The 25420-nt window shown below is 67.8% G+C and overlaps 1 protein-coding gene across 1 annotated transcript; it reads left to right on the forward strand.

Moving 5' to 3' along the window:
* Nucleotides 1-6615: 6615 nt before the first annotated feature.
* Nucleotides 6616-22609, forward strand: CAPN15 (calpain 15). Its single transcript, XM_062180727.1, has 12 exons — nt 6616-10825; nt 16426-17896; nt 18466-18674; nt 18777-18960; nt 19032-19255; nt 19631-19756; nt 19831-19983; nt 20321-20482; nt 20568-20779; nt 20859-21025; nt 21104-21282; nt 21348-22609. Exons 1-12 carry the CDS (start codon nt 10644-10646, stop codon nt 21523-21525), a joined length of 3447 nt encoding a protein of 1148 aa, XP_062036711.1. The 5' UTR covers nt 6616-10643; the 3' UTR covers nt 21526-22609.
* Nucleotides 22610-25420: the final 2811 nt, after the last annotated feature.

Raw genomic sequence — 25420 nt, forward strand, 5'->3', positions numbered from 1 at the left:
GGCCACCACCGAGCTGGTGTCCCCCGAGGAAGCCTGTGCCCCCGGGTGTGCGGCCACCACCGAGCTGGTGTCCCCCGAGGAAGCCTGTGCCCCACGGTGTGCGGCCACCACCGAGCTGGTGTCCCCCGAGGAAGCCTGTGCCGCCGGGTGTGCGGCGGCCCGGCCACAGGGCTGCCACACTGGAGCGTGCAGCAGGCCGGTGCCCGCTCCTGCAGGTCCTGTGTCCAGCTGGCTCCCCACACTTGAACCTTCCAGGTGTGGGTCCCTCTGCCTCTGCCTCTCCCCACAGGCCCAGCCATTCTGCTGAAGGGACTGCCCAAGAGCAGTTGGTCACTGTGGCCTTGTCACCACCTGCCAGACAGCACCCAGCCCCTCCGCAGTCCCGGGGACAGGTGCTGGCCAGAGATCACCCACTCACTTCTCTGTGCGGTGGTCTGAGAGATCTCCCACCTGCTGGTTCACTCCCTGAATGCCTTCAACACCTAGGGCTGGCCAGGCCCAAGCTAGGACCTAGGAGCTCCATCTGGGTCTTCCACACGGGTGGCAGGGACCCAACCCCTTGAGCCATCATGGCTGCCTCCGGGGGTGCACGGCAGCAGGAAGCCAGGATCCGGAGAACCGGGACTCGACCCCAGTATGGGACGCAGGCATCCCAAGTGGTACTTCAAAAAAATACTCGCAAGGCTGGGAGACAACTTCATATACTTCATCTCGCCCTAAATGCCTCAACGGCCAGGGCTGGGCTGCAGCCGGGTCTCCCACCGCCCAGTGGGCACACAGCGGGGTGTGGGCTCAGGCGCAGAGTGGGGACTGGAGCCCAAGTGGCCTCACAACCACTGTGCCGGACGCCCCCCTCGCAGGAGCCAAGTGCGCAGCCCGGTCTTGGGACGCACGGAGAGGCCGTCCCGGCCCCGCGTGCTGGCTGCCCTAGTTCTGCGGCCATCTGGCTGGTACTGCGGTGCCCCCAGAGCTCGCAGCAGCTCCGGCACCGCGCCGCCCCGGCCTTCCCCAGGCCTCTGCCCAGCGCGGGGTCTCCTGCGGGCCATCTGGCTGGTACTGCGGTGCCCCCAGAGCTCGCAGCAGCTCCGGCACCGCGCCGCCCCGGCCTTCCCCAGGCCTCTGCCCAGCGCGGGGTCTCCTGCGGGCCATCTGGCTGGTACTGCGGTGCCCCCAGAGCTCGCAGCAGCTCCGGCACCGCGCCGCCCCGGCCTTCCCCAGGCCTCTGCCCAGCGCGGGGTCTCCTGCGGGCCATCTGGCTGGTACTGCGGTGCCCCCAGAGCTCGCAGCAGCTCCGGCACCGCGCCGCCCCGGCCTTCCCCAGGCCTCTGCCCAGCGCGGGGTCTCCTGCGGGCCATCTGGCTGGTACTGCGGTGCCCCCAGAGCTCGCAGCAGCTCCGGCACCGCGCCGCCCCGGCCTTCCCCAGGCCTCTGCCCAGCGCGGGGTCTCCTGCCGGCCATCTGGCTGGTACTGCGGTGCCCCCAGAGCTCGCAGCAGCTCCGGCACCGCGCCGCCCCGGCCTTCCCCAGGCCTCTGCCCAGCGCGGGGTCTCCTGCGGGCCATCTGGCTGGTACTGCGGTGCCCCCAGAGCTCGCAGCAGCTCCAGCACCGCGCCGCCCCGGCCTTCCCCAGGCCTCTCCCCAGCGCGAGGTCTCCCGAGGGCGCTGCTCACCCCCGCCCGTCTCTGAACGCCGCAGGTGCAGTGGGTGCTCGGCGCCGGGCCCCCGCCCCGCTGTGGGAGGCCCGGTGGCGGCGGGCATTCGGGGACCGGCCTCTGTCTGTCCAAGCTTTTCAGACTAATGAACAACTTCGTAACTTCGACTTCCCACCGAAACAGGCCCGGACCCTCGCTAGGCGGCTCCAGACCGCAGCTGTCTCCGGGCCCGCACCACGGTGCCCTAGCGCCCGCAGCCGCCCGCGGTCAGAGGCCACCGCAGCCCGGGGTGGACAGGCAGGGTCTGAGCAGCACCTGCGGCCCCGGCCGTGTTCCAGGCGAGGGATGGGGCCAGGGGCCCTCAGCCGCCCAGGGAGCCATCTCTGCCCTGGCCGAAGGCCCTGCCCACCTCCCCCGGCTCCCGACCTCGGCGTCGCCCGCCGCACGGCAGCGGCCTCTCCCCACCCCCGCGGCCCTCCCTGAGGCCCCTGGGCATCGCCGGGGCTGGGCTGAGGGCTGCGAGCGTCGCCTCGGTGTTCTCGGCGGCCCGGGACGCCCCGCCGGGGCACAGCGCGCGCCGGCGCCCTCGCGGGGCATTGTGGGAGTGGCAGCCCTGCTCCCCCCGCGGCACGCGCCCCGCACACGCACCCACTCCGCATTAAACGGCTCTCGGGCGCCGCTGGGGTCCGACGCCCGGCTCTCGGCTGCTGCCCCCGCAGCGCTCATTCGGCGGGCGGCCGGCCCCAGAGGTGCCCCGGGGACTACAATTCCCAACGCGCCTCGCGCGGCGCCGCCGCCCGGCGCGCGGCCTTGTGGGAGCTGTAGTCCGCGCGCGATTCACAGCGCCGCGTGCGCCCCCGGCGCGCCGTAGCCTCAGGCCCCGGCCGGGCGCTACGCTACGGAGGTGGCGTAAGGCGGGCGCCGGACGCGGGCCGGGGCCTGGCCGGGGCCAGGAGCTGGGCGGCTCTGCGACTGCGGCGCTCGTGAGGCCGCCCAGGCTGCAGGTCGCCGGCGAGAGGGGCCGCGCTGCTCTCCGGAGGCAGGAGTCGTGGATCGGCTGGCGGAGACGAGCGGGCCCCGGGCCAGGGCCGCGCCTCCCGGGCCGCAGGGTCTGAGGCGGCACCGCCGGGCTGCGGAGGTGAGTCCCGCGCGCCGCCCGGGGCCGGGGGCCACGGACCGGGGACCCCGCAGGCCTGGCGCGGCGGGGTGGCCTCCAGGGGCCGGCCCGCCCGGGCTCCGGGTCGAGGGCAGCGGCGGGCGGGCCCTCGGAGCCGGGGCTCTGCTGCCCCGCCGGCGTCGGCCGAGCCTCCGGCGGGCCCCGGAGCGTGGGGCGCGTAAAGGCGGGAACCGGCGCGGACCCGGGTCCCGGGAGTCCCTGGAGGCGGCCGCCGCCCCCGCCTCGCCCCGGCCTGTCCTTGAGCGCCCTTACTGTCCGGGCGGAGCGCCCGCTCTCGGCCGCCTTCCAGGAGGAGGCGCCGCGCACGGCCTCCCTCCCAGCCCGAGCGCCCGGGGCCACCCCACACTTCCTCTTCCCGGCCGCCCTGGGGATGGAGCTGGGCCGCAGGGAAGTTACGGGAAGCCGCAGCTCTTCCTGCTGGCTGCGCTGGGCCCCTTGTCCTGACCCGGGGACCCGGGCCCTGTGGTCGGGAAGCCCTGGCCGGCGGCCCGTCCGGGTCTCGTTAGCGCGCTGGAGCTCCTGACCCGACTGCCCGGGCCGAGAACGCGCGTCCAGGCCTGGGTGTCGGGTCCACTGGGAAGCCTCCAGCGGTCTTGGTCTTGCCAGAGTGGGGGTCACAGGTGAGGGTGCCCCCAGTGCCTCCCTCTCCCAGAGTCTGGGCTGGGGCAGCTCTCAGAGTTTCCCCAGCGTGGCGGGCCGGAGGGAGTTTGCCTGTGGCCAGACGGCTCCTGCAGGGTCAGCTCAGCCTGGGCTTCCTTGCCGGTCCCGGAGGAGCGGCCCAGAGGTCTGGGAGTCAGGACCTGGAGGGAGCTGCCCGTCTGCGTGGCAGGTGTGGAGGAGCCGCGGGGGGGGGGGGGTCTCTGCCACTTCGTCTCCCTGCTCTGCCCTGGCAGGGACAGTGTCTGTGCTAGGCTCCCCTCCTGCATGGCTGCATTCGTCCCTGGCCTTGGGGCAGCACCCTGGGAAGCCCCGATTACAGATGGGGAAACCGAGGGGGAGGGCGCCGAGCCTCCCTTTCCGCCTCCTCCCACCACCTCGTGGGAGGCGGCTGGAAAGGGACCTGGAAGTCCTTGGAAGTGAGTCCTGCCCGGTCGTCAGGCAGAGCGGCCGTGACCCGCTGTGTGGCCCTGGCGCGCAGGGCCTCTGCTCGCCAGGAAGGCAAACGGCAAACCACTTGGGCTCTTTGAAACACAGGTCCGGAAGCCCGGGAATGGTAGTGACTTGTCCCACCGCGCTCCTGGGCTGCCACCGTGCCTGGACCGCGAGGCCGGAGTGATGCCGGGCGCAGAGCGTGAGTTTGCTCGGCTTCTTCCTGCAGTGTTGAGTCTGGGCCCTGCACCGCGGCCTGGGCTGCCCCTCACTGCCCTGTGCCCGTGGGGCACCCACACCCGCACGGCAGGAGCACCCAGGCTCTCAGGCTCGCGCTCCCCGCCCGGCTGTCAGCGCAGTGGGTGTCCGCGCCGTCCAGCCACCGCCAACTGCTGAGCCTCCCCTGTGCGAGCCGCGTGGCCCCACGCCCTGCCCTGCCGAGAATGCCTGAGGCTGTGCACCCCTGGCTGCTCTGCTCTGCTGCCCTGTCCGGCTGGGGGGCTGCCTCTGTTTCTTAGCACGCCCAGCGCCCGCCCTTCCCAGCCCTGCCCCGGGCAGGTGGTCAGTGCGTGACATCGCTCAGCTGCTGGCCACGGGGGGCCCCGGCCATTCGGGTTCTGAAGGCTGAGGGCCACCCAGGTGGTCCAGAAAGGCAGCCTTGTGGCATAGCTGCCCCCGGCCGTGGCTTGCAGTGAGGATGGACTTGCTGACCTGTGTGCTTGTCTGGGTGTCTCACTCAGGGGGGCCGAGGAGGCTGTGGGCTGAGGCCGGGCTCGGAGACCCTGTCACTGCGGGAGACCTTGCCATGAGAGGTCAGGGAGGCAGCTGCACTGGTGCCTCGGGGGCAGGGTGGGGCCCTCGCTGACCCTTTGCGCTCCCTGAGCCTCCATGGCTTGCCGTGTAGGAAGGCAGATTCCAGGGCACCAGGTGGCCTTGCTCAGATCCGGCTGTGTGCACCTGCCCCCTTCTGGGCCTGGGAAACAGACCTGGCCCCAGGGCCGTCTTCGTGTCCCCGGTGGCCGGGCCGGAGGACGCGCCTGGACGGGGCTTCAGGGTGTCCAGGGAAACCAAGTACATGGCTGCTGCGAAGGCGCGGTGCGGTGTATCCGGGAGGCCTGCTCGCTGCCCAGGGGCTCCTCTCACACCCTCCCCTGCCGCGGGCCCTCTAACGTTGCCCCTTGGGAGAGGGTGGGGAGTCCTGGAGGCCCTGCCCCCTCGGAAGAGGTGGCCTGGGAGGCCCCTCTGAGCTCCTCTCTGGAGCCCACGTCCTGTGACCTCTGTTCTGCCACCAGAGGCCACCAAGGCTGCCGGGGCCAGGCTGCTCCTGCCACCCCTTGGCAGCCGCCCTGTCTTGGGTCCTTTGTTTCTGGTAGAAGTAGTGTTTGCCGCTGAGCTGAAGTCTGAGATCCTGAGGGTGTCCCCGACCGCACCATTGTTTTCACAGTTTTCTTGTTCGCGGTGCATCAGCGAGGTAGTGCCACTCGAAAGCCAGAAGAGGGCACACGGCCACCTGCCTCCTGCTGGGAGGCAGCCAGGGGCCAGGCGGGTACGGCCCGGTGTTCCCTGGGCGGCTCAGAGCTGCTCGGAGCAGGCCCAGCAGATGCAGCCTTTCCCGGGGCGGGCGCCGTGGCGGCTGGAGCCGTGGGGACTGCAGAGAGCTCCTCTCCCTCTGGCTGGCGCGCGTCTCCCCGCGTCTTGTGGGAGGTGCTCGTGTGCTTCTGATGCCAGGAGTCTGCACTTGGCTCAGAGGCGGGTGTTTCTGATTTCCAGCAGAGCCTCCACGGGTCACTGCAGCGAGGTCAGCTGAGTCCCGCCTCTCCTGTGCTGCTGTGCTCACGTAAGAGGGAGACGGGTGAGCGAGGGAGGAGGCGGCAGTGGCCTCTCGGTGTGGTGACCGGAGCAGCGGCTGCCCCGCTGGCAGCTGGAGTGGCTGGCTGATGCCAGGGCCTGGGGCCAGGGCAGGCTTGGCTGGCGAACTCCCACCCCCGGCACCTGTCCTTGCCAGCGCCCAGGAGGCCTGGGCTGCCCTCCCTGGCTCGTGTGTCCCTGCCCGTGGACTGTTGCCCGAGGTCTGCTCCTCGTAGCGGCCCAGGCCCAGGGCGGTCACGGCAGGATCTTGGGCAACACTGTTCGCCGTCCAGGCAGGTCCAGAGTTGGCTGCAGGCCTTTGTGACTGCACTGGACAGGCTGGGTGCCTGTGGCCAGGGCAGTGCGGAGCTAAGCTCACCTCCCCCCCCCCCCCCAGCCGTGTCCTCCTTCAGGACAGACGGATCAGCTTCTTGTTTCCTTTTTGAAGATTTCTTTAATGATTTGAAAGAGTTACGGAGAAGGAGAGACAGAGAGAGAGAGTTTTCTTCCATCGCTGGCTCGCTCTCCAGATGGCCACAATGGCCATTGCTGGGCCAGACAGAAGCGAGGAGCCAGGCACTTCTTCTGGGTCTCCCATGAGGGTCAGGGGTGGATGGAAGTACTGGACCATCCTCCACTGCTTTCCCAGACGCATTAGTGGGGAGCTGGATCCCAAGTGGAGCGGCCGGGCCTGGAACTGGTGCCCGTCGGAGAGGCCAGCACTGCAGGAGGCGGCTCTGCCCACGGTGCCACAGCACCAGCCCTGCACCTTTTATCTTTTAATGTTCATTTATTTACATTCATACACTGGAAAGGGGGGCTGGGGGCCGGGGGAGGGGGAGATATCACAAGAGAGTCCACTTCATCTGCTGGGTCACTCCCGAATGAACCAGGCCAAAGCCAGGAGCCTGGGACTCTATCCAGGTGGCCCGTGTGGGTGCCAGGAGCCCAACACGTGAGCCAACATCTGCAGCTTCCCAGGGTGCACAGCAGGAGGCTGGATCAGAAGCAGAGCAGCCAGGCCTGGGATGCAGGCGTTGCCAGCCGCGGCGAACACGCTGTGCCACAACGTCCACCCCCTGTCACAGAGGGCGGGGACATCCTCTGGGAGACCCAGGCTGGAGCCGAGGGCGGGGCTGGGGCTGGGGCCTTGGACTGCTGCAGATAAGCCCGGAGGCCAGAGCCTTCCCTGAGGGAGCCGCTCAGTGGACCCTGCGGCCGTCAGCCACCCAGGCGCGTCTGGCCTCGGTGAGTCACTTCCCACAGACTGGGGCTCCTCGGTGCATTTGTGGAGCAGAACGGGGGAAGTACTGAGACTGGGGTGCCCCCTGGGGTGGTGCCAGGGCCCCTGGAGACCCGCTGCCCTGATACAGCCTGGTTCTCTCGGCTTTCAGAAACTTCCTCCTAAAGGAAGGCTGAGCTGCCGAAGTGCAGGCCGAGGGCCCCTGTCGCTGTGGAGGGGACCTGCCAGTCCTCCCCCGGGTGCAGCCCTGGCCTGGCTCCTGGGGGGATGACAGGAAAGGGCTCACTCCCTGTTCCCGGTCCTCCCTCGTGTCAGCGGGCACAGAGGCCGAGCTGCGGTCCTCGGGCCACAGGGCCTGGCTGAACCATGCCCTGGTGGTGGCTTGTCTTTGGCGTCCCATCTGGACCAGCAGCCTCCTGGCCTGGGCACAGTGGCGTGGCCGTGGATGCTGGGCTGGGCCTGCTGCGCTGCCTCTCCCCTTCCCCACGCCCCCGTCTCGGTGCGGTGATCCTGGGGTTGCTGCGTGGCAGTGGTGTGGCGAGAGTCCTTCATAAGACTCAGGGCCCCTGGGAGGCAGGTGCCTAGTCAGCCATGGGCTTGGCGGTGGATTTGTGGAGCAGAGCCCCACCCCTACCGGCCACATCCTCTTGGGCAGGGGAGGTGGAGCCACCGTGAGTCACCGAGGTGGGGTGTGTGGGCAGGCACAGCTGTGGCACTGCACAGCACCCGGCGCAGAGCATGGCTCTGTCCCCCGGGGGGAGAAGTTGTTCTGGAAAGGGGAGGGCCCGTAGGGCCAGGGCAGAGGGAGGGCCCAGGCTTTCTGGAGCTTCTCAGGGTCAGGGGATGGAGCGGAGATGGCAGTGGTAGGAGCAGGAGAGCTGGAGGGGGCTCGATGGGTCTCTGGTAGGACCGCAGAGGTGGGTGACCTTGCCCTGCCTACACTGAGTCCCCCCAAAGAGGAGCCCACCTGCTGTCCTGACGGCTTAGGGAGGGCCTGCTGGTGCCAGGGCTGCGCCTCCAGGCGTCCCCAAGGCCAGATGTAGGCCACACCTTGTGTGAAACTGGGGCAGCCTGTACCAGATGAGGGCGGGTCTCAGGGTGTGGCCTGGTGGAGGACCCCTGGCCAAGCCTGTGGGCAGAGTCCACTTGGTCCCCCTGCGTCCCTGCGTGCCCTCTGGCTGTTGCGCCGTGCTGTCGTAACCGCATGGACTCAGGGTGCTGAGTGTTGCTGCCTGCTGTGTCCAGGCACCTCCAACACTGGTGTGCAGCTGAGCACAGGGGTTAGAGCTTGGCACCAGCGGCCCTGCAGGGCAGAGTGTGGCTCTGTCCGCCCTGTGGAGCCCCTCCCCCACTCTTCCATCGGGGGGCTCCCACCCTGCCACCCAATCCCTCCTCAGAGTCCCTCCCTGGGCCACCTACTTACCTCTGTGCCTGGGCCCTGGAGGGTGGACGAGACCTCGTCTTCCGCTCTGTGGGTTCCACCCCCAGCGTCCTGGCCGGGGGCTCTGCTGTGGTAACAGCCCAGGGCTGCCGCCCAGTCCTACCACAGAGACGTCCTCCACTACAGTTCTCACCCCCACACGCCCCAGAACAGCGGGGGGAGTGGATCCTAAGGGGAGCCCTGGCGCCCACTCACCCCTGTCCTGTCCCCAGCCAGAGGACGGTCCCACCGCCCCGTCCCGTCCCCAGCCGGAGGACGGTCCCACCGCCCCTGTCCCGTCCCCAGCCGGAGGACGGTCCCACCGCCCCTGTCCCGTCCCCAGCCGGAGGACGGTCCCACCGCCCCGTCCCGTCCCCAGCCGGAGGACGGTCCCACCACCCCCATGGAGACCTCTCCTCACGATGTGTTTGGGGCAACATCGGGCCTGGGAATCACCCAAGTGCCCAGGGCGGCTCTTCTGGAGCCGGCAATCCGAGACCTGTCTTCCTGTAGGCCATCTCTCCTCTTTGTCCCACAACAGGAGACTGTAATGTCTCCACCCTCCCTGGGGAGACCCATCCCTGACAGGCTGCCCAGGGCTGCTGGACACCTCTCCCAGGCCTGCGAGGGGCATCGGTGAGGAGCAGGGGGTCCTTGGAGCTGCTTCGTGCAGGGCACTGTGACCTCCACATGGGACCCCGGTGTCTTCCCTGGAGGACGGGGGCGGTGGTCTCCCTGGAAGTGGGTGGGTCAGTGAGTCTGGGGCACCGAGGTGAATGTGGCAGAGCAGCTCGTACCCCACCGTGGACGGCTCTGCTGGCCGTGGCTCCCAGCCCTGAGCACTCCGCAGTGCAGAGGGGGCCCCAGTGTCTGCCCCTGGCTGGTGTGGGCTGACAGCTTGCTGGTGAGCGTGCCACGTGCCGTGTGCGCTTGGGCCGCTGGCACAGAGGAGTATTTTCCTGAGTGTTTAAGAATGTTAAAACACTCCCAGTGTGCCTGCTCTGGCCCCATGTGTTCCGTGGCACCAGGTGCTGCTAGTTTGACCTGTGTCCCAGGGACTTCATTCAGAGGTGGGCCCACGGGGGTGGGGGCAGACGGGCTGCTGACAGACCACGGTCAGAGCAGGTTAAGCTGCCGCCGGGACACCCACATCCCACAAAGGAGGGCTGGGTTCAAGTCCACCTGCACTTCGGGTCCAGCTGCCTGCTAATGGACGTGGGAGACAGCGGGTGAGGGCTCCAGTGCTCAGGCCCCGTACCCACATGGGAGTCCTGGATGAGTCCTCTCTCTCTCTCTCTCTCTCTCTCTCTCTCTCTCTCTCTCTCTCTGTGACCTGCTTTCCAAGTAGATGAAAATAAACGTTCAAAAAAAAAAAAGCACTGACTAGGAAGGAAGCCAGCCAGCCTTGACCCATAGGCACCCATGCACGTCGTTCACGTGCCAGGAGGGGTCAGGGTCCCCCCTCAGCCACAGGGCCCAGGAGAGTGAGTGTCCCTGGAAGCCGGTCCCCTGCCAGAGGCCCCGGCCGGCCTCTGCTTCCTCTCCAGCCACCCAGGAGAGGGGTGAGCCTCTGGAGGGAGGACCCGAACCACGCAGACTCTGGCTCCTTGGGTTTCTGCAGATGGGGGTCCTGCCTGGGGTGCAGGGATTTGTTCCGGGGGGCTCCACAGTAGCACGTGGGCAGCAGCACTGCCACCCCTCCCCTGGTGCTGTGTGGCTCCAGGCGCTGCTCCTGAGGCCTGGCCCAGCCCTGCTCTCTCCCTGTTCTGTGATTCCCCCTTGATCCTTTGTTCTGTAATAAAGCACAGTTGTGTGATCTGTGGAGACCAGGGACAAGTGATGTGGGGGTTGATGGGCCTTTTGGGCAGAGTGGCCTCCATCCTGGGACCCCAGCCTCTGGGCCCCAACACCCTGCAGGCTGTGGGTGGCGGTGGGCCCCCATGACACAGAGGGACACAGGGCACCTCCCCACATGGGCCCATCCTGGGCCACTGAGCATGCTGGGAGCTTCTCCCAGGGCTCTGAGGCTTCGTTTGTGTGAGTCATGCTGTTTTTCTCTTTCTGCTCTCTCTGTTTATCTTTGTTGTGGTGTCACTGACCAGCCGGCCGCCTGTCTCCGGCGTGGGCACTCTCTTCCCTCCATGCTCCACTTCGCCCGCTGCCGGCCAGAGGTGACCAGGCCTGGCTCTCAGCGTGGCTGCTGTCAGGGGGGCCATGGGGAGCTCTGCCTCCTCCCTGGCCACCGAGACCGAGTCGGACCACGGCTTCCCCGGGGGGCCACCCTACCCAGGGCCCCCGGCAGCGGCTGGCTGGTGTAGGAGCGGCCCTGGGGGGCCTGTCTGGGGAGGCGCCCTGGTCACCCGGCAGCACCAGCCCCTGCGCCCCCGGGCCCGCAGGTAAGAAGGTGGGGAGAGGGTGGCCCTGAAGGGTCTCGTGGGTGCTTGTAAAGTGGGGTCCCCAGCAGCTCACTGCCAAGCAGACAAGAGCTGAGAGGCCCTGGGGTGTCTGCTCCTGGTGGAGCAGGTGTGGGAAGCTGTAGGGTCTCAGCCTGGCCAGTCAGAGGGTGTGGGGCTGGGGGAAGAGTGGACCCTGGACCCCTGTGGCTGCCAGCCACCCACTGAGAGTGCCTGCTGCCCCTCCTGTCTCTGGTGCCTGTGTGCCGGTGTGGCTGATGTGGGGCAGGTCGCCCCCTCCCTGACACCCCATCCTGTGGCCTCACCAGACTGATACCTGGGGCTTTGGGGGCCTTGGGGCGATGTAGCAGTAGTAGCCCCTGCCTTCATGGGGTTCCCAAGCTTGTGTTCCACAGGCACAGCCTCATCCCTCTGCCCTCCGGGGAGCTGGCATGGTCAGGCTTGGGGGGGTCACTGGTGCAATAGCAAGGCTCCAGGCAGGTTGGTGTGTAGGGCCAGTGGTGGGGGTCCACCCTAGAGAACAAGGGGCTGGGGGGTGTCTTGAGGTCCTGAGAGGGATGCAGGAAGCTGGACCGTGGCTGACACCCATGGGGCCAGTGGAGGAGAGTAAGGGAGGTGTCTCCCCGCTCCTGTTGCCGCCACACTGGCGACGCTCCGCTGAGCAGCTCTGTTGAGACATAACTCGGTCAGCGTCAGACCCCAACATGAGCCACAGTGGGCTCCTGGGGCTGGGTGGCCATCCCCCCAGTCCAGTGTCGCCGCTCCGGCCCCAGACACGCCCACCGACCTTCCCTGGAGACCTCAGCAGTGGAGGCATCCGTGGCCTCTCCCCGATAGCTGGCTTCCAGCTCCGTCCCTGTGGGCGCGGCTGGCTGGCTTCCGCCTGGCCTTGCTGGTGACGCTGCGGGTGCTCTTGTTCGCTCTGCGTGGACCGTGCTGTTCTTTCTGGAGTGGATACCTAGGAGCGAGTCCCTGGGCTTAGGTTAGGTTGGTAGAACTTTCTGGGAAACAGCCCAGCTGTTGCCCCAAGTGGCTGTGCCCTTTGAGCTCCCCCAGCGGTGCTGGGCAGGGGCTACTCGCTGCTGTCTTGACTGACCTCTGCCTTCTGGTGCACTCGTGTCAGCGTCCTGAGGTGTTGTGGCGGGAGAGCAGCCTCCTCGGAGGCCAGGCCATTGCCCCCCACTCGCAGCTGCGCGGCTTTGTGGCCTCCGTTTTTCCCAAGTTCGTGAAAGTTAAGGCTTTTGAGGTTCAGAACGTGGTTCTTCCGAGTCGCATTTTTAAAATGGACCTGAGTGTAGTCTCTCTTCATCTGTTGAAACGTCAGTGGTGCAGAGACGTGTGGGAGCCCTGCCTTCTTCCTCTGGAGAGGATGGGCACTTGGTCCAGGGTCCCAGCCCGTGGGAGGCCTGGCCAGCTTGAGCACCCCAGGCAGTCTTCCAGTGCTGCCTGGCAACAGGCCCTGCACTTGTCACTTGGCTTCGAGTTGCCTGGGACCACCAGTAAGTGGACCAGTGCTGGCCTTGGCTCTGGCTCCAGGGAGAGAGAGTGGAGCAAAGACCAGCAGCAGCAGAGGTGTAGGCCCTGCCATGTGTGTGCGTGTGAGACAGAATGTGTGTGAGAGGGTGTGAGCATGTGAGAGAGAAGGGCGTGTGGCAGTGTGAGAGACTGAGACTGTGTGTATGTAGTGTGTAGAGGGGGTGTGTGAGGGAATGTATGTGTGTAGAGAGGTTGTGTGAGTGTGAGAGAATGTAGAGGGTGTGTGAGTGTGAGTGAGGGAATGTGTGTGTGTAGAGGGTGTGTAGAGAGGGTGTGAGTGAGAGAATGTAGAGGGTGTATGAGTGTGTGTGTGTAGAGGGTGTGTGAGAGAATGTGTGGTGAGGAACGTATGTGTGTAGAGAGGGTGTGAGAATGTGAGTGTGTAGAGGGCATGTGAGACAGAATGTGTGTGAGAATGTGAGTGTGAGAGACTGAGAATGTGTGTGTACAGGGTGTGTGAGACAGAATGTGTGTGAGGGAATGTATGTGTGTAGAGGGTGTGAGTGTGAGAATGTGTGTGTAGAGGGTATGTGAGTGTGTGAGGGAATGTGAGTGTGTAGAGGGTGTGTGAGACAGAATGTGTGTGAGGGAATGTGAGTGTGTAGAGGGTGTGTGAGGCAGAATGTGTGAGGGAATGTGTGTGTAGAGGGTGTGTGTGAGGGAATGTGAGTGTGTAGAGGGTGTGTGAGGGACTGTGAGTGTGTAGAGGGTGTGTGAGGGAATGTGAGTGTGTAGAGGGTGTGTGAGACAGGATGTGTGTGAGGGAATATGAGTGTGTAGAGGGTGTGTGAGGGAATGTGAGTGTGTAGAGGGTGTGTGAGACAGGATGTGTGTGAGGGAATGTGAGTGTGTAGAGGGTGTGTGAGACAGGATGTGTGTGAGGGAATGTTGGGGGAGCCTGTGGCACCCTAGTGTCTGCTGATGCAGCGTGGCCCTCCCGGGTTCCTGCCCCAGACAGCTGCCCGTCCACTGACCCCTCGGCTGTTCCTAGGGAGAGGGTGCCCAGTCCTGGACCACTGACCCCTCGGCTGTTCCTAGGGAGAGGCTGCCCAGTCCTCCTGGACCACTGACCCCTCGGCTGTTCCTAGGGAGAGGTGTGCCCAGTCCTCCTGGACCACTGACCCCTCGGCTGTTCCTAGGGAGAGGCTGCCCAGTCCTCCTGGACCACTGACCCCTCGGCTGTTCCTAGGGAGAGGCTGCCCAGTCCTCCTGGACCACTGACCCCTCGGCTGTTCCTAGGGAGAGGCTGCCCAGTCCTCCTGGACCACTGACCCCTCGGCTGTTCCTAGGGAGAGGCTGCCCAGTCCTCCTGGACCACTGACCCCTCGGCTGTTCCTAGGGAGAGGCTGCCCAGTCCTCCTGGACCACTGACCCCTCGGCTGTTCCTAGGGAGAGGTGTGCCCAGTCCTCCTGGACCACTGACCCCTCGGCTGTTCCTAGGGAGAGGTGTGCCCAGTCCTCCTGGACCACTGACCCCTCGGCTGTTCCTAGGGAGAGGCTGCCCAGTCCTCCTGGACCACTGACCCCTCGGCTGTTCCTAGGGAGAGGCTGCCCAGTCCTCCTGGACCACTGACCCCTCGGCTGTTCCTAGGGAGAGGTGTGCCCAGTCCTCCTGGACCACTGACCCCTCGGCTGTTCCTAGGGAGAGGCTGCCCAGTCCTCCTGGACCACTGACCCCTCGGCTGTTCCTAGGGAGAGGTGTGCCCAGTCCTCCTGGACCACTGACCCCTCGACTGTTCCTAGGGAGAGGTGTGCCCAGTCCTGGACCACTGACCCCTCGGCTGTTCCTAGGGAGAGGTGTGCCCAGTCCTCCTGGACCACTGACCCCTCGGCTGTTCCTAGGGAGAGGTGTGCCCAGTCCTGGACCACTGACCCCTCGGCTGTTCCTAGGGAGAGGCTGCCCAGTCCTCCTGGACCACTGACCCCTCGGCTGTTCCTAGGGAGAGGTGTGCCCAGTCCTCCTGGACCACTGACCCCTCGGCTGTTCCTAGGGAGAGGTGTGCCCAGTCCTCCTGGACCACTGACCCCTCGGCTGTTCCTAGGGAGAGGTGTGCCTAGTCCTCCTGGACCACTGACCCCTCGGCTGTTCCTAGGGAGAGGTGTGCCCAGTCCTCCTGGACCACTGACCCCTCGGCTGTTCCTAGGGAGAGGTTGCCCAGTCCTGGACCACTGACCCCTCGGCTTTCCCTAGGGAGAGGTGTGCCCAGTCCTCCTGGACCACTGACCCCTCGGCTGTTCCTAGGGAGAGGTGTGCCCAGTCCTGGACCACTGACCCCTCGACTGTTCCTAGGGAGAGGCTGCCCAGTCCTGGACCACTGACCCCTCGGCTGTTCCTAGGGAGAGGTTGCCCAGTCCTGGACCACTGACCCCTCGGCTTTCCCTAGGGAGAGGCTGCCCAGTCCTGCCCTCACCTGTGAACAGTGTAGACTGCCACAGCCAGGTTCACCGGAGGTGCTCGTTCCTGGCCACTTCAGGTGGGCGTGGCTGGGCACTCCAGTGGGCAGCTGTGAGTGGAACTGCGTGTTGGCAACACCAGGGGACGGGCAAGCAGGTCCTTTGCTCCTGAAAGTGCTTGACTTGCTTTCTGTGGGACGAATAAGCGTCTCCTGGTTTCCTGGAGCCAGTTTCCTACAACGCAGCTGCTGCCACGTCCTGAAGTTGGTGTGTGCGGTGTGCGGTGGTCCAGCCGGGCGCGGCTGAGCGGTGGTTGAGTCTTCAGGCTCCGGCCGTAGGTCTTTGACTTGCAGGCTGCTTGGTGGTTTGGCCTCACCCCTGGCTTCTTGGTCCCTGCCTCCAGCATGGGAAGTGGGAAGGGATGAGAGCAGGGAACCTGCTCAGAGGCCGTCCGCTCACCTGAGTCCCTTCTGCCTTGGCCAGCCTGGCGGAGAGGCCTGTGAGGTGTGGCTTGTGGGGCTTTGAAAGAAGGCAGCACCCCCAGAGTCTCTGGCCCCCGGCGAGTCTCCTTCCAGCTGCAGGAAGGCCACTGCCCGCTCTTCCCCAGGGCCAAACTTGCTTCTTAGGCCCTGCTTTCCTCTAACGCTCCCTGGGCCGCAGACAGAATCTTCCGGGTCAGTTTGCTCCCTGGGGTGGCTGTCGGCCCTGTCGTGTCCCTTCTGCCAGTGTTTGCCAGAAGACCTGTTGTGAGATGGCCTAGGGAGGGCCCCTCGTCCACCTCTCCCGGCCTTGCGGCCCGCGGTGGGAAGGGTCAGACCAGCCCTGCTGCCCCCAGTGGGCTCTGTGGGCTCTGCAGCCAGGCCAGGGGCCCCTGTGCTGCTGGGAGGGCAGAGAGGTCAAGTTGTCTCCAGGCCGATTGCCAAGACTCTTCCTGACAGAGCCAAGGTCCAAGCGGACCTGCTGGGCCTGGTTCCGTCTGTGGGGCCGCCTCTGTCCAGCGGGGCCTGCTCTCCCTGCCGGCTCAGCCTGCAAGAGGAAGGGGCATACAGACTCGTTCTTGGGGGAGTTCTCTGCTTTCTGTAGTGTTTGTTTCATTGTTTATTCTTGAAGAGGTGCGGCTGGCACGTGCAGTGCTGGGAGTGAGTGCGCTGTGCGCTGCTGTGAAGACCAGCTGGTTGTCCTGCCGGGCTGAGCAGCTGCACAGACTGGTGCAGTGTGGAGCCCAGTGCTCTGCCTGGCCCACGGCCCCACCGGCACGTCCCACTGGCCCTGCCACGGGGCTGTGCGCCAGGCTGCAGACGCCTGCTCTTCGGAGGGGCTGCCTCTCCCTGCGTTGTGCTGCCCTGTCCTCAAGGTGGAGACAGCAGGTGCCCGTGCAGGCCTCCTGTCCCCAGCCCCCGGCCAGGCCCACCCTGCCATCTGTGCCACATGGGCATGGGGGCCACTGAGCTGTGGCCCTGTCCTGGGCAAACACTTTAGAACCTCTCTTCTGACAACAGCCTCCCACCCCCCCAGATGCTCAGCCAGAGGTCTGCTTGGGCCGGAGCGCTGGGCAGCACCAAGCCCCTCCCAAGACGGCCATACCGGCCGTGTGTGCCCTGGCCGCGCGGGCCCTGGGGGGGCCGCACTGATGGGGGGGCCTTCCCTTGCAGCCACACCCACTCGCCTGGGTCTATGGCCGCGGTCGGGGAGTGGTCCTGTGCACGCTGCACCTTCCTGAACCCCGCCGGCCAGCGTCAGTGTTCCATCTGCGAGGCGCCCCGGCACAAGCCCGACCTTGACCAGATCCTGCGGCTCAGCGTGGAGGAGCAGAAATGGCCCTGTGCGCGCTGCACATTCCGGAACTTGCTGGGCAAGGAAGCCTGCGAGGTGTGTGGCTTCACCCCCGAGCCCCTGTCTGGAGCCTCCCTGCTGCCCATCATCAATGGGGTCCTGCCCAGGCCACCCACTGTCCTGGTGGAGCCCAAGGGCAGCTGCAAGGAGGAGCCGGGGCCGGTGCGGACAGCGGGGCTGGCCGCCGTGGAGCCGGGCGGAGGATGCCCTGCGGAGCAGCAGGAGGACGAGGGGGAGGAAGGGGTGACGGAGCCCAGGAGTGGCTGGGCCTGCCAGCGCTGCACGCTGCTCAACACTCCCGTGGCCACCTCCTGCTCCGCCTGCGGTGGCCCCCGAAAGCTCTCACTGCCCAAGATCCCTCCAGAGGCCCTGGTGGTCCCTGAGATCCTGGCCCCTGCTGGCTTCCACATCGTGCCGGCCCCGCCGCAGACGGTCCTGCCTGGGGAGGCTGCCGAGGCTGACCCTCCATCCAGCAGCCAGGGCCCAGCCGCTGCCGGCCAGGAGCCCCCCCGGATCCCGGCCTTCAGCCCCTTCTCACCCGCTCTGCAGAACAACCCCGTTCCGCGAAGCCGCCGGGAGGTCCCCCCGCAGCTGCAGCCATTGGTGCCTGAGGCTGCACAGCCTTTGAGCTCCACTGGCTCCAAGGGTGCCCCCCAGGGCCCAGGGCGGGCTGGGGCAGGGGCCTGCCGCCTGGCGGAGCTGCTGTCGGCCAAGCGGCTGAGCGCGCTGGAGGAGGAGGCGACTGAGGGCGGCCCCGCCCGCGGTGAGGCCTGCAGCCCTGCCCCGAGCAGCGGCAGCGGCGTCATCGACCTGGCAGGTGACTCGGTGCGCTACACGCCCTCCAGCCCGTCCAGCCCTGACTTCACCACCTGGTCCTGTGCCAAGTGCACACTCAGGAACCCCACGGCAGCCCCCAGGTGCACAGTGTGCGGCTGCTCTAAGCTGCACGGCTTCCAGGAGCACACGGAGCCCCCCGCCCACTGCCCTGACTGTGGCACCAACAAGCCTGGCCCCTGCGGCGGCAGCTGCGGCCGGGGGCCCTCGGCTCCCAGGGCCGCTCGCCTCCTGCCGGAGCGCCCGGGCCAGTGGGCCTGCCCTGCCTGCACCCTGCTCAACGCAGCCCGGGCCAAGCACTGTGTGGCCTGCCACACGCCCCAGCTCCTGGTGGCCCAGCGCCGGGGGGCCGCCCCGCTGCGCCGCAGAGAGAGCATGCACGTGGAGAAGCGGCGGCAGACGGACGAAGGCGAGGCCAAGGCCCTCTGGGAGAACATCGTGGCCTTCTGCCGGGAGGTGAGTGGCCTCGGGCTGGCCGGCCTCGGCGGCCCCGCTTCTTCCCTGCACCCCCTTCCCGCAGCCTCTCCCCGGCCTCCTGTGGCTGCGGGCTCTCTCCAGGTCCACTTCTGTTCCTGCTGCTCCCCCAGAGGCCCTGGGCTCTGGCCAGGGACCTGCCTGCCTCCTGAGCACCTGGCCTGGCCCGAGCCCAGGCGCCGAGCGCAGCCTCCTGACTGGTGGCCCCTGCTGGTGGACGAGGGGCGGCATCTGCCCACCCGCCTTGGGGCTCAGGGTCAGCCGGAGGAACTGCTGTGCCCGCCCTGGGCAGGGGCCAGGGAGGGTCAGTGCTGCGTCCCCTGTCCTGAGAACCCATCTGTGGCGGGCTCCCTTCGCCCCGCCCCGCCCCGCCCCGCCCGCGGCGTCTGCTGTGTTCTCGGCACTCCTGGGGGGGGGGGCAGCTTCACTCCGCCCCGCCCGCGCCGTCTGCTGTGTTCTCGGGTACTCCTCCCGGGAGGGCAGCCCCGCCCCGCCCCGCCCCGCCTCGCCCCGCCTCGCCCCGCCTGAGTGTGGGCCCGTGGTCTCTGTAGAACAGCGTGAACTTTGTGGATGACAGCTTCCCCCCTGGGCCTGAGTCTGTGGGCTTCCCCGCGGGGGACAGCGTCCAGCAGCGCGTGAAGCAGTGGCTCCGGCCCCATGAGATCAACTGCTCTGTCTTCAGGGACCACAGTGCCACGTGGTCCGTCTTCCACACCCTCCGGCCCTCGGACATCCTGCAGGGGCTGCTGGGGAACTGCTGGTGAGGCTCTGGGCACCCACTCAGGGCAGGGGGCCAAGGGAGCGTGGGCAGGCGGGCAGTCCGGCCTCGGCCGCTCCGCTGAGGCCGCCCGGCTACGTCCAGGTTCCTGAGTGCTCTGGCGGTGCTGGCGGAGCGGCCGGACCTGGTGGAGCGGGTGATGGTGACGCGCAGCCTGTGTGCGGAGGGCGCCTACCAAGTGCGACTGTGCAAGGACGGCACGTGGACCACGGTGCTGGTGGACGACATGCTGCCGTGCGACGAGGCCGGCTTCCTGCTCTTCTCGCAGGTGGGGGCTGCCTGCGGGGCGGGGGGCGGGGCGGGGGCGGGGCAGCGTCCTGACTCCGGCCCCTCCCCTAGGCACAGCGGAAGCAGCTGTGGGTGGCCCTCATCGAGAAGGCTCTGGCCAAGCTCCATGGCTCCTACTTCGCCCTCCAGGCAGGGCGCGCCATCGAAGGCCTGGCCACGCTCACTGGCGCCCCCTGCGAGAGCCTGGCCCTGCAGGTCAGCTCCACCAACCCCCGGGAGGAGCCCGTCGACACTGACCTCATCTGGGCCAAAATGCTGAGTTCTAAGGAGGCTGGGTAAGAGGGGCGGCGGGAGAAGCGGGGGCAGTGCCCTCCGGCCGACCACCGCTGGGAGGCCAGCCGGGGCTCGCGTTCCTACCCGGGGAGCCCAGTAACCACCTCCCCGTTGAGCCGGCGGCACGAGCCCACGGAGGTGCCTGGTGGGCGGGGGGGTGTTCTGAGACCATCTACGTACTGGTCAGCATGCGAGTGCCCTCAGCCCCCTGGAGGGAACCTGTCGGGAGGGTCCAGGCCCCACCCCCACCCCCCGTAGCCCCTAGCCTACAAGAAAAGGCCCTCGGAGCGGAGATCGCCCGCTCAGCAGAGGCAGGGGGCGTTCCCCTGCCATCCCCGCCTGCGGCCCCGGTCAGCAGGGGCTGCTCTGCCGTGCAGGTTCCTCATGGGCGCCTCCTGTGGAGGGGGCAACATGAAGGTGGACGACGCTGCCTACGAGAGCCTGGGGCTGCGCCCGCGCCACGCCTACTCTGTGCTGGACGTCCGCGATGTGCAGGGCTCCAGGTGGGGGCTGGGCAGGCCCGGGTGGGCGGGAGCCACGGGGGCGCGGTCACAGCCCTCAGTGTTGCGGTCCGCAGGCTCCTAAGGCTCCGGAACCCGTGGGGCCGCTTCTCCTGGAACGGCAGCTGGTCAGACGAGTGGCCGCACTGGCCAGGGCACCTGCGCAGTGAGCTCATGCCGCATGGCAGCAGCGAGGGCGTCTTCTGGATGGAGTACAGCGACTTCATCAGGTACCTGGGCACAGGCCTCCGTCCGTCCCGGGCTGAGTCCTTCCCTGGGCAGGCGGGCAGGCCTGGGTCCACCCTCCCAGGGGTGAGGGCACTGGCCTTGGAGCCGTGCTCTGCGCGGGTCGGCGGGGTGTCTGCCGTCTGCTGATCCTGGGCCCAGTGACCTCTGGTGGCGAGCAGGGGCCTCAGCCGGAGCAGGTGCTTCCTTGCTGGTCTCGGGATGAGGTGTGAGGCCAGGGCTGGGAGAGGACAGTGATGCCGAGAGGCTCCTGAGCCCTGCTGGGGTGACCTGGCTGCCGCGGGCTGGGGAGTGGACTGCACGCAGCTCTTGCACCCCCAGGTACTTTGACTCCGTGGACATCTGCAAGGTGCACTCAGATTGGCAGGAGGCCCGGGTGCAGGGCCGCTTCCCCAGCACGGCCAGCGGGCCTGTGGGGGTGACGGCGCTCACGGTGCTGGAGCGCGCCTCGCTGGAGTTCGCCCTCTTCCAGGAGGGCAGCAGGTAGCGTCTGGCGGGGTTGGCTCCACCAGGTTGAGTCCCCCGTGGTCACGGCCACTGGCCCCAGCCCACGATCTCGTGCCCACAGGCGCTCAGACACAGCGGACAGCCACCTCCTGGACTTGTGCATCCTGGTGTTCCGAGCCACCTTCGGCAGCGGCGGCCGCCTGAGCCTGGGCCGCCTCCTGGCCCACAGCAAGCGCGCGGTCAAGAAGTTTGTGCACTGTGACGTCATGCTGGAGCCGGGCGAGTACGCCGTGGTGTGCTGTGCCTTCAACCACTGGAGCCCCGCCCCGCCGGGTAATGGCCCCCGCGCGCCCCGCAGCCCACCCGTGGGGAGGGCCGCCGCCGGCTCCCTCACTCACACCCCCCCACACAGCCTCCAGCCCTTCGGCAGGGATCCCTCGAGGTGCCGCTGAGCCGCCTGGCCACGTGCTCGCTGTGTACAGCTCGCGGCTGGTCATGGTGGAGCCGCTGGAGGCCCAGCCAACCACGCTGGCCGACGCCATCATCCTGCTCACAGAGAGCCGCGGCGAGCGGCACGAGGTAGGTGCGGTCCCGGGGGGGGGCGGCCGCAGGAGGGCTCCCCACCCCAGCCTGACTCACATGTGTGCCTGTGCCCAGGGCCGGGAGGGCATGACCTGCTACTACCTGACACACGGCTGGGCAGGGCTCATCGTGGTGGTGGAGAACCGGCACCCCAAGTCCTTCCTGCACGTGCAGTGTGACTGCACCGACAGCTTCAACGTGGTGTCCACACGCGGCAGCCTGCGCACCCAGGACAGCGTGCCGCCCCTGCACAGGTGGGCAGCCCCCGCCCCCCGGCCCCGCAGGCCCCCAGCTGGTCCTCACCAGCCCCCTCTCCCAGGCAGGTCCTGGTGATCCTGTCCCAGTTGGAGGGCAATGCTGGATTCTCCATCACCCACCGCCTGGCACACCGAAAGGCGGCCCAGGCCTTCCTCAGCGACTGGACAGCCTCCAAGGGCACCCACAGCCCCCCCCTCACGCCTGAGGTTGCCGGCCTGCACGGGCCCCGGCCGCTGTGACCACAGTGCCTGGGCTGGGGGCTGCGTGCGAACACATCACCCCCACATGCACTTTACGAGGGAGACCCGACGGAGGACGCTTGAACCAGAATCTCAGGACCCCGCCCAGGGAGCCGGCGCCGCCCCCCCGGCACAGCTTCCCGTGGGCCCCTCTCGCCCCTCCCACACCCACCCTGAGCACCCACAGTCCGCCTGACCAGGCCTCCCGGCCGCCTTGCAGAATACCTCGAGCCAGGTGGACTCCACACCAGCCCCTCCTGCCTGCTACGGACCCAGCTGGGCTGCCCCTCCGCCCTGGACGTGGGGACCCGTGCCGGGGTGCGGCAGCCAAGGCTCCACACAGAACCAAATCTGCAGGGTCAGAGGCTGGGACCCCGGGTAATCCCGGGACTCACTCTCCCGGTGAGCTGTGAGGTCAGAGCCTTCGCACCTCAGTGTGACCCCAGAGCCCCATTCCCTGCGCTCCACATGGCCCCAGAGCCCGGCCCCAAGCAGTGCGTCCCAGGAGGCAGGTGCCTGCGGTCCAGGGCTCAGGGCTGGAGAGCCCCTGCCCAGCCGCTCCTCCCGCGACACTATGCAATTCCTGGAGCGCCGGCAGGATCGAAGCCATGACGGGCGGCAGGTCGGGCAGCCGGGCCCAGCCGTGCTGTCTGGTGCTTTGTCCTCAGCACCCTGCACACTGCTGGGTCCAGCAGAGCCCTTGGCCAGCACTGGCCTTGGCCCTGCCGCACAGAGGGACCCCCTCCCCAGCCCCACTGCCTCTCCCACTCCTCCCCAGAAGCCCGGGGAGCTGAGCAGCCCTCCTGCGCTCTGTGTGGACGGCTGAGCCCAGCTTCCGTCCCCGCCCGCCGCCAGCCATCACCGCCCTGCCGCCCCGGGCAGAGGCAGCCCACGGGCCTCCCGGGAACGTTCCCCTCTCCCCTCTGGGCCTCCTTTTACTCTGAGCTGTGAATATTTTTAACCCTGTGAATAAGGCCAGCTCTTCGGACACAGAGACTATTTTATCAGCCGTCCCTGTCCTGGATGGTTCTGGATGGTTCTCCATGCGTGGTTTCTACACTCAGGCACCAACGGACCAAATAAAAGCGTTTTGTTTTGTAGTGATGCCTCTGCTCTCTGCTGCCCTCCAGGGACCAGCTCGGTGCCGGGCGCTGGCTGCCGAGGCCCTCCCTCGTAGGTGTCCCTGGGCAGGGCCCTGGGGAGAGGAGGAGTCGGGGGGCTGGGGGGAGGCTGCAGGCACTCCCAGCAGGCCCCGGTGCCAGAGGCCGGCCTCAGAAAGAGCCTGAGGGTGTCTGGGTGGCCCGGCGTAGGCACCGTCCAGACCCTTTGAGCCAGGAGAGGCCCTCAGCAGACGGCAGGTGTGCCAGGTCCTCCCGTGCTGTGTCCAGGGGGTGGGGGTCCTGTCTGAACCCACCCCTCATCCAGCAGAAGCAGGGGGGGCCGGGGGGCCGCTGGCGAGGCTCCTGCTCCATGCCCTTGACCCCTGCTGGCCTCGTTCCAGGGTGGGCCCCTCCCCGGGCCACAGGTCACACGCAGGGTTCACCCAGGCTGTGGGCTGGCAGGAGCCGGAGGTCCCTCCCCTGGACGCAGCTCTGCGGTGTAAGAGGCCTGTCAGGGGCCAGCCTATCGAATGTGAAAGCAATTAAAGCCACCAGCAGTGTTTGCTCCGGGCGGGCCTCGGGCAGCGGGGGAGCTGCCACAACACATCTCACCTCGGCGCCCGCAGACGCCTGCCCTGCCCCACCGCGGCTGCGCACCAGGCCGGACCGTCTGCGGCGGGGTGGGGGCTGGGAGGTGCCCTCCCATGTGTGGCACAGAGCTGGCTCTGCCCGCCATGGACATGGCCACCCCAGCCAGCGCCAGCCTCTGGCCCTCAGGACAGCCCAGGAAGGAAGCCCTGAATGACAAGGGGCTAGGGCTGCCTCTCCAGCCTGCAGCTGCCCTGGGGCCCTGGCTGCTACCAGCGTGCAGGGAAGGGGGCATCCGGGGACCCACACGGGCGAGACCGGGACAGGTGTTGGGCAGGGCGGCAGAGGCCCAGGAGCCTGGAGAGGACAGCTGGCCAGGCCCGTGGACTTCTTGGCAGGCTGGCTGTCCCTGGAGCACACACGGGGCCCCAGCTGGCCTGCAGGCAGTGCAGGGGCGCCCTGAGCCAGGTCCCAGCCTGAGCAAGCACCGTGCACTGTGGCTGCAGAAGCCGAAGCCGGCAGAGGCCCCTCCTCCCTTCCCCTGCTTCCTCCTCCCACCTGTCTGCTTGCCGGCTCCGCCCCACCCCCCCACCCCCCCCGGGTCACTGGTGCCTTCCCCACGGCCCTCTCCTGGTCCTCTCTGGGTGCTGCTGGCCGGGTGGCCTCTTGGGGGCGGGCGGCGGTGTGTTCTCACTTGTGAGGTGGCCCTGTCAGAAGTACTTAGTGTACAAATTAGCTGCGGCCTGCCTGCCTCCCGTGCAGCTCTGGGCGCTGGGCTGACAGGGCCGCGGCTCCAGGCCCTCTCGCGCCTGCTCAGGGCACACACAGCTGCCCGGTGTGGACCCCTGGCTGCCGCCCACGTCTGAGCAGGAGGGCCTGTCCCCTGCCGGCCAGCCAAAGCCCCCGACCTTGACCTGAACGGGGTGGCCACCATGGGGGAGCAGGAGGGGCTCCAGTGACGTGTCAAGGGGGTCTCAAGACGGAGGCCTGGCACCAGGATACCCTAAGAGTAGCAAATCCTGGTGTTCAGATGCAGGGGCCAGCACATGGGGCCAGCTGAGGCCCCCATGCCCCACCCGCCAGCCAGGCTGCCACTCAGGCGGGGAAAATCGCCTGTGACAGGCCCAGGAAGGCTGGCCCCGGGGGCGCCGCGCCGCGCACACGGTTCCTCTTCCCAACATATGGCTGCTGTCGGCCCCGGGCACTGCTTGGCCAGTGCCAGGCTCACAAACCGAGTGGGGGCTTCAGCTGCCTGAGCTCCCCGTCCCACCCGCCTGGCTGGCTGCTCTCTCTGAGCCCAGGCTCCTGCCCTAGCCCACGTGCCTCCTCCGCCTCCCACCCCAGCACCTGTCAGGCCCTCCAGGGAGAGTGCCCAGCTGCCCAAGGCACACAGAGGGTCAGCCCCCCACCCGCCCTGGTGAATGGCAGGTGGGGGTTTCCGGAGAAGCACCCCTGCAGCTGGTCGGGTGAGGCCCCGGGCACGACTGGTGGGCTCTGGGACTGTTGCGGCCAGCAAGGCAGGCTGGGGGTGCTGGGGACCCAGCTACCTTGCAGCCAGGCACAGGCCCAGGGCGTTGGAGCCCCCCCCCCCCGGGTCAGGGGCCTCCCAGCTGGACACCTCTACATCCGGGTGGACCGGCTCAGACCCTCAGGGAATTCAGGCCTCCCTGTGGGCATTCCCAAGGCGGGACTCATCCTGCCCACTCGGCCACCCCACCTGCTCGCTCACTGCTCTCCTGCGCACCTGCACCGGCTCTGCCTCTCCAGGGGCAGCCGATAAAGCTGCTGCAGGGCCCTCGGGCATGACCCTGCCCCTTCCACCAAGCCCTGGACCCACCTCTCAGCCTGGGTCCCCGAGGCAACTCTGAATAGGCCAGGAGGGTGAAGCCCCCCGGATGTCCCTGCTCCCTGGGCCGGGCTCCTCTTGTGCTCTGGGGGCCGCCGTGTGGATGGCAGAGGGGCCAGGCTTGCTGTGTGGTGCTGACCCCACCCGGGAGTTCCTCTTGGAGCTGCTGCTGGACAGGCTGGGCTCAGAACCCAGAACTCGGGCCCTGCCTGGGCACTCGCCTGGCCCCAGCTCCATACCTCTGCCCCTGGATCCGTGCCGGTGGGCCTGGCCCCTACACCTGTGCTGGCGAGGGCTGCAACACTGACGGGATGCGACAGGCCTGCCCTGGGCACAGCACCACGGCAGACCCTGCTGGCCG

This window comes from Lepus europaeus, chromosome 21 (genome assembly GCF_033115175.1).
Source record: "Lepus europaeus isolate LE1 chromosome 21, mLepTim1.pri, whole genome shotgun sequence".
Classification (NCBI taxonomy): Eukaryota; Metazoa; Chordata; class Mammalia; order Lagomorpha; family Leporidae; genus Lepus; species Lepus europaeus.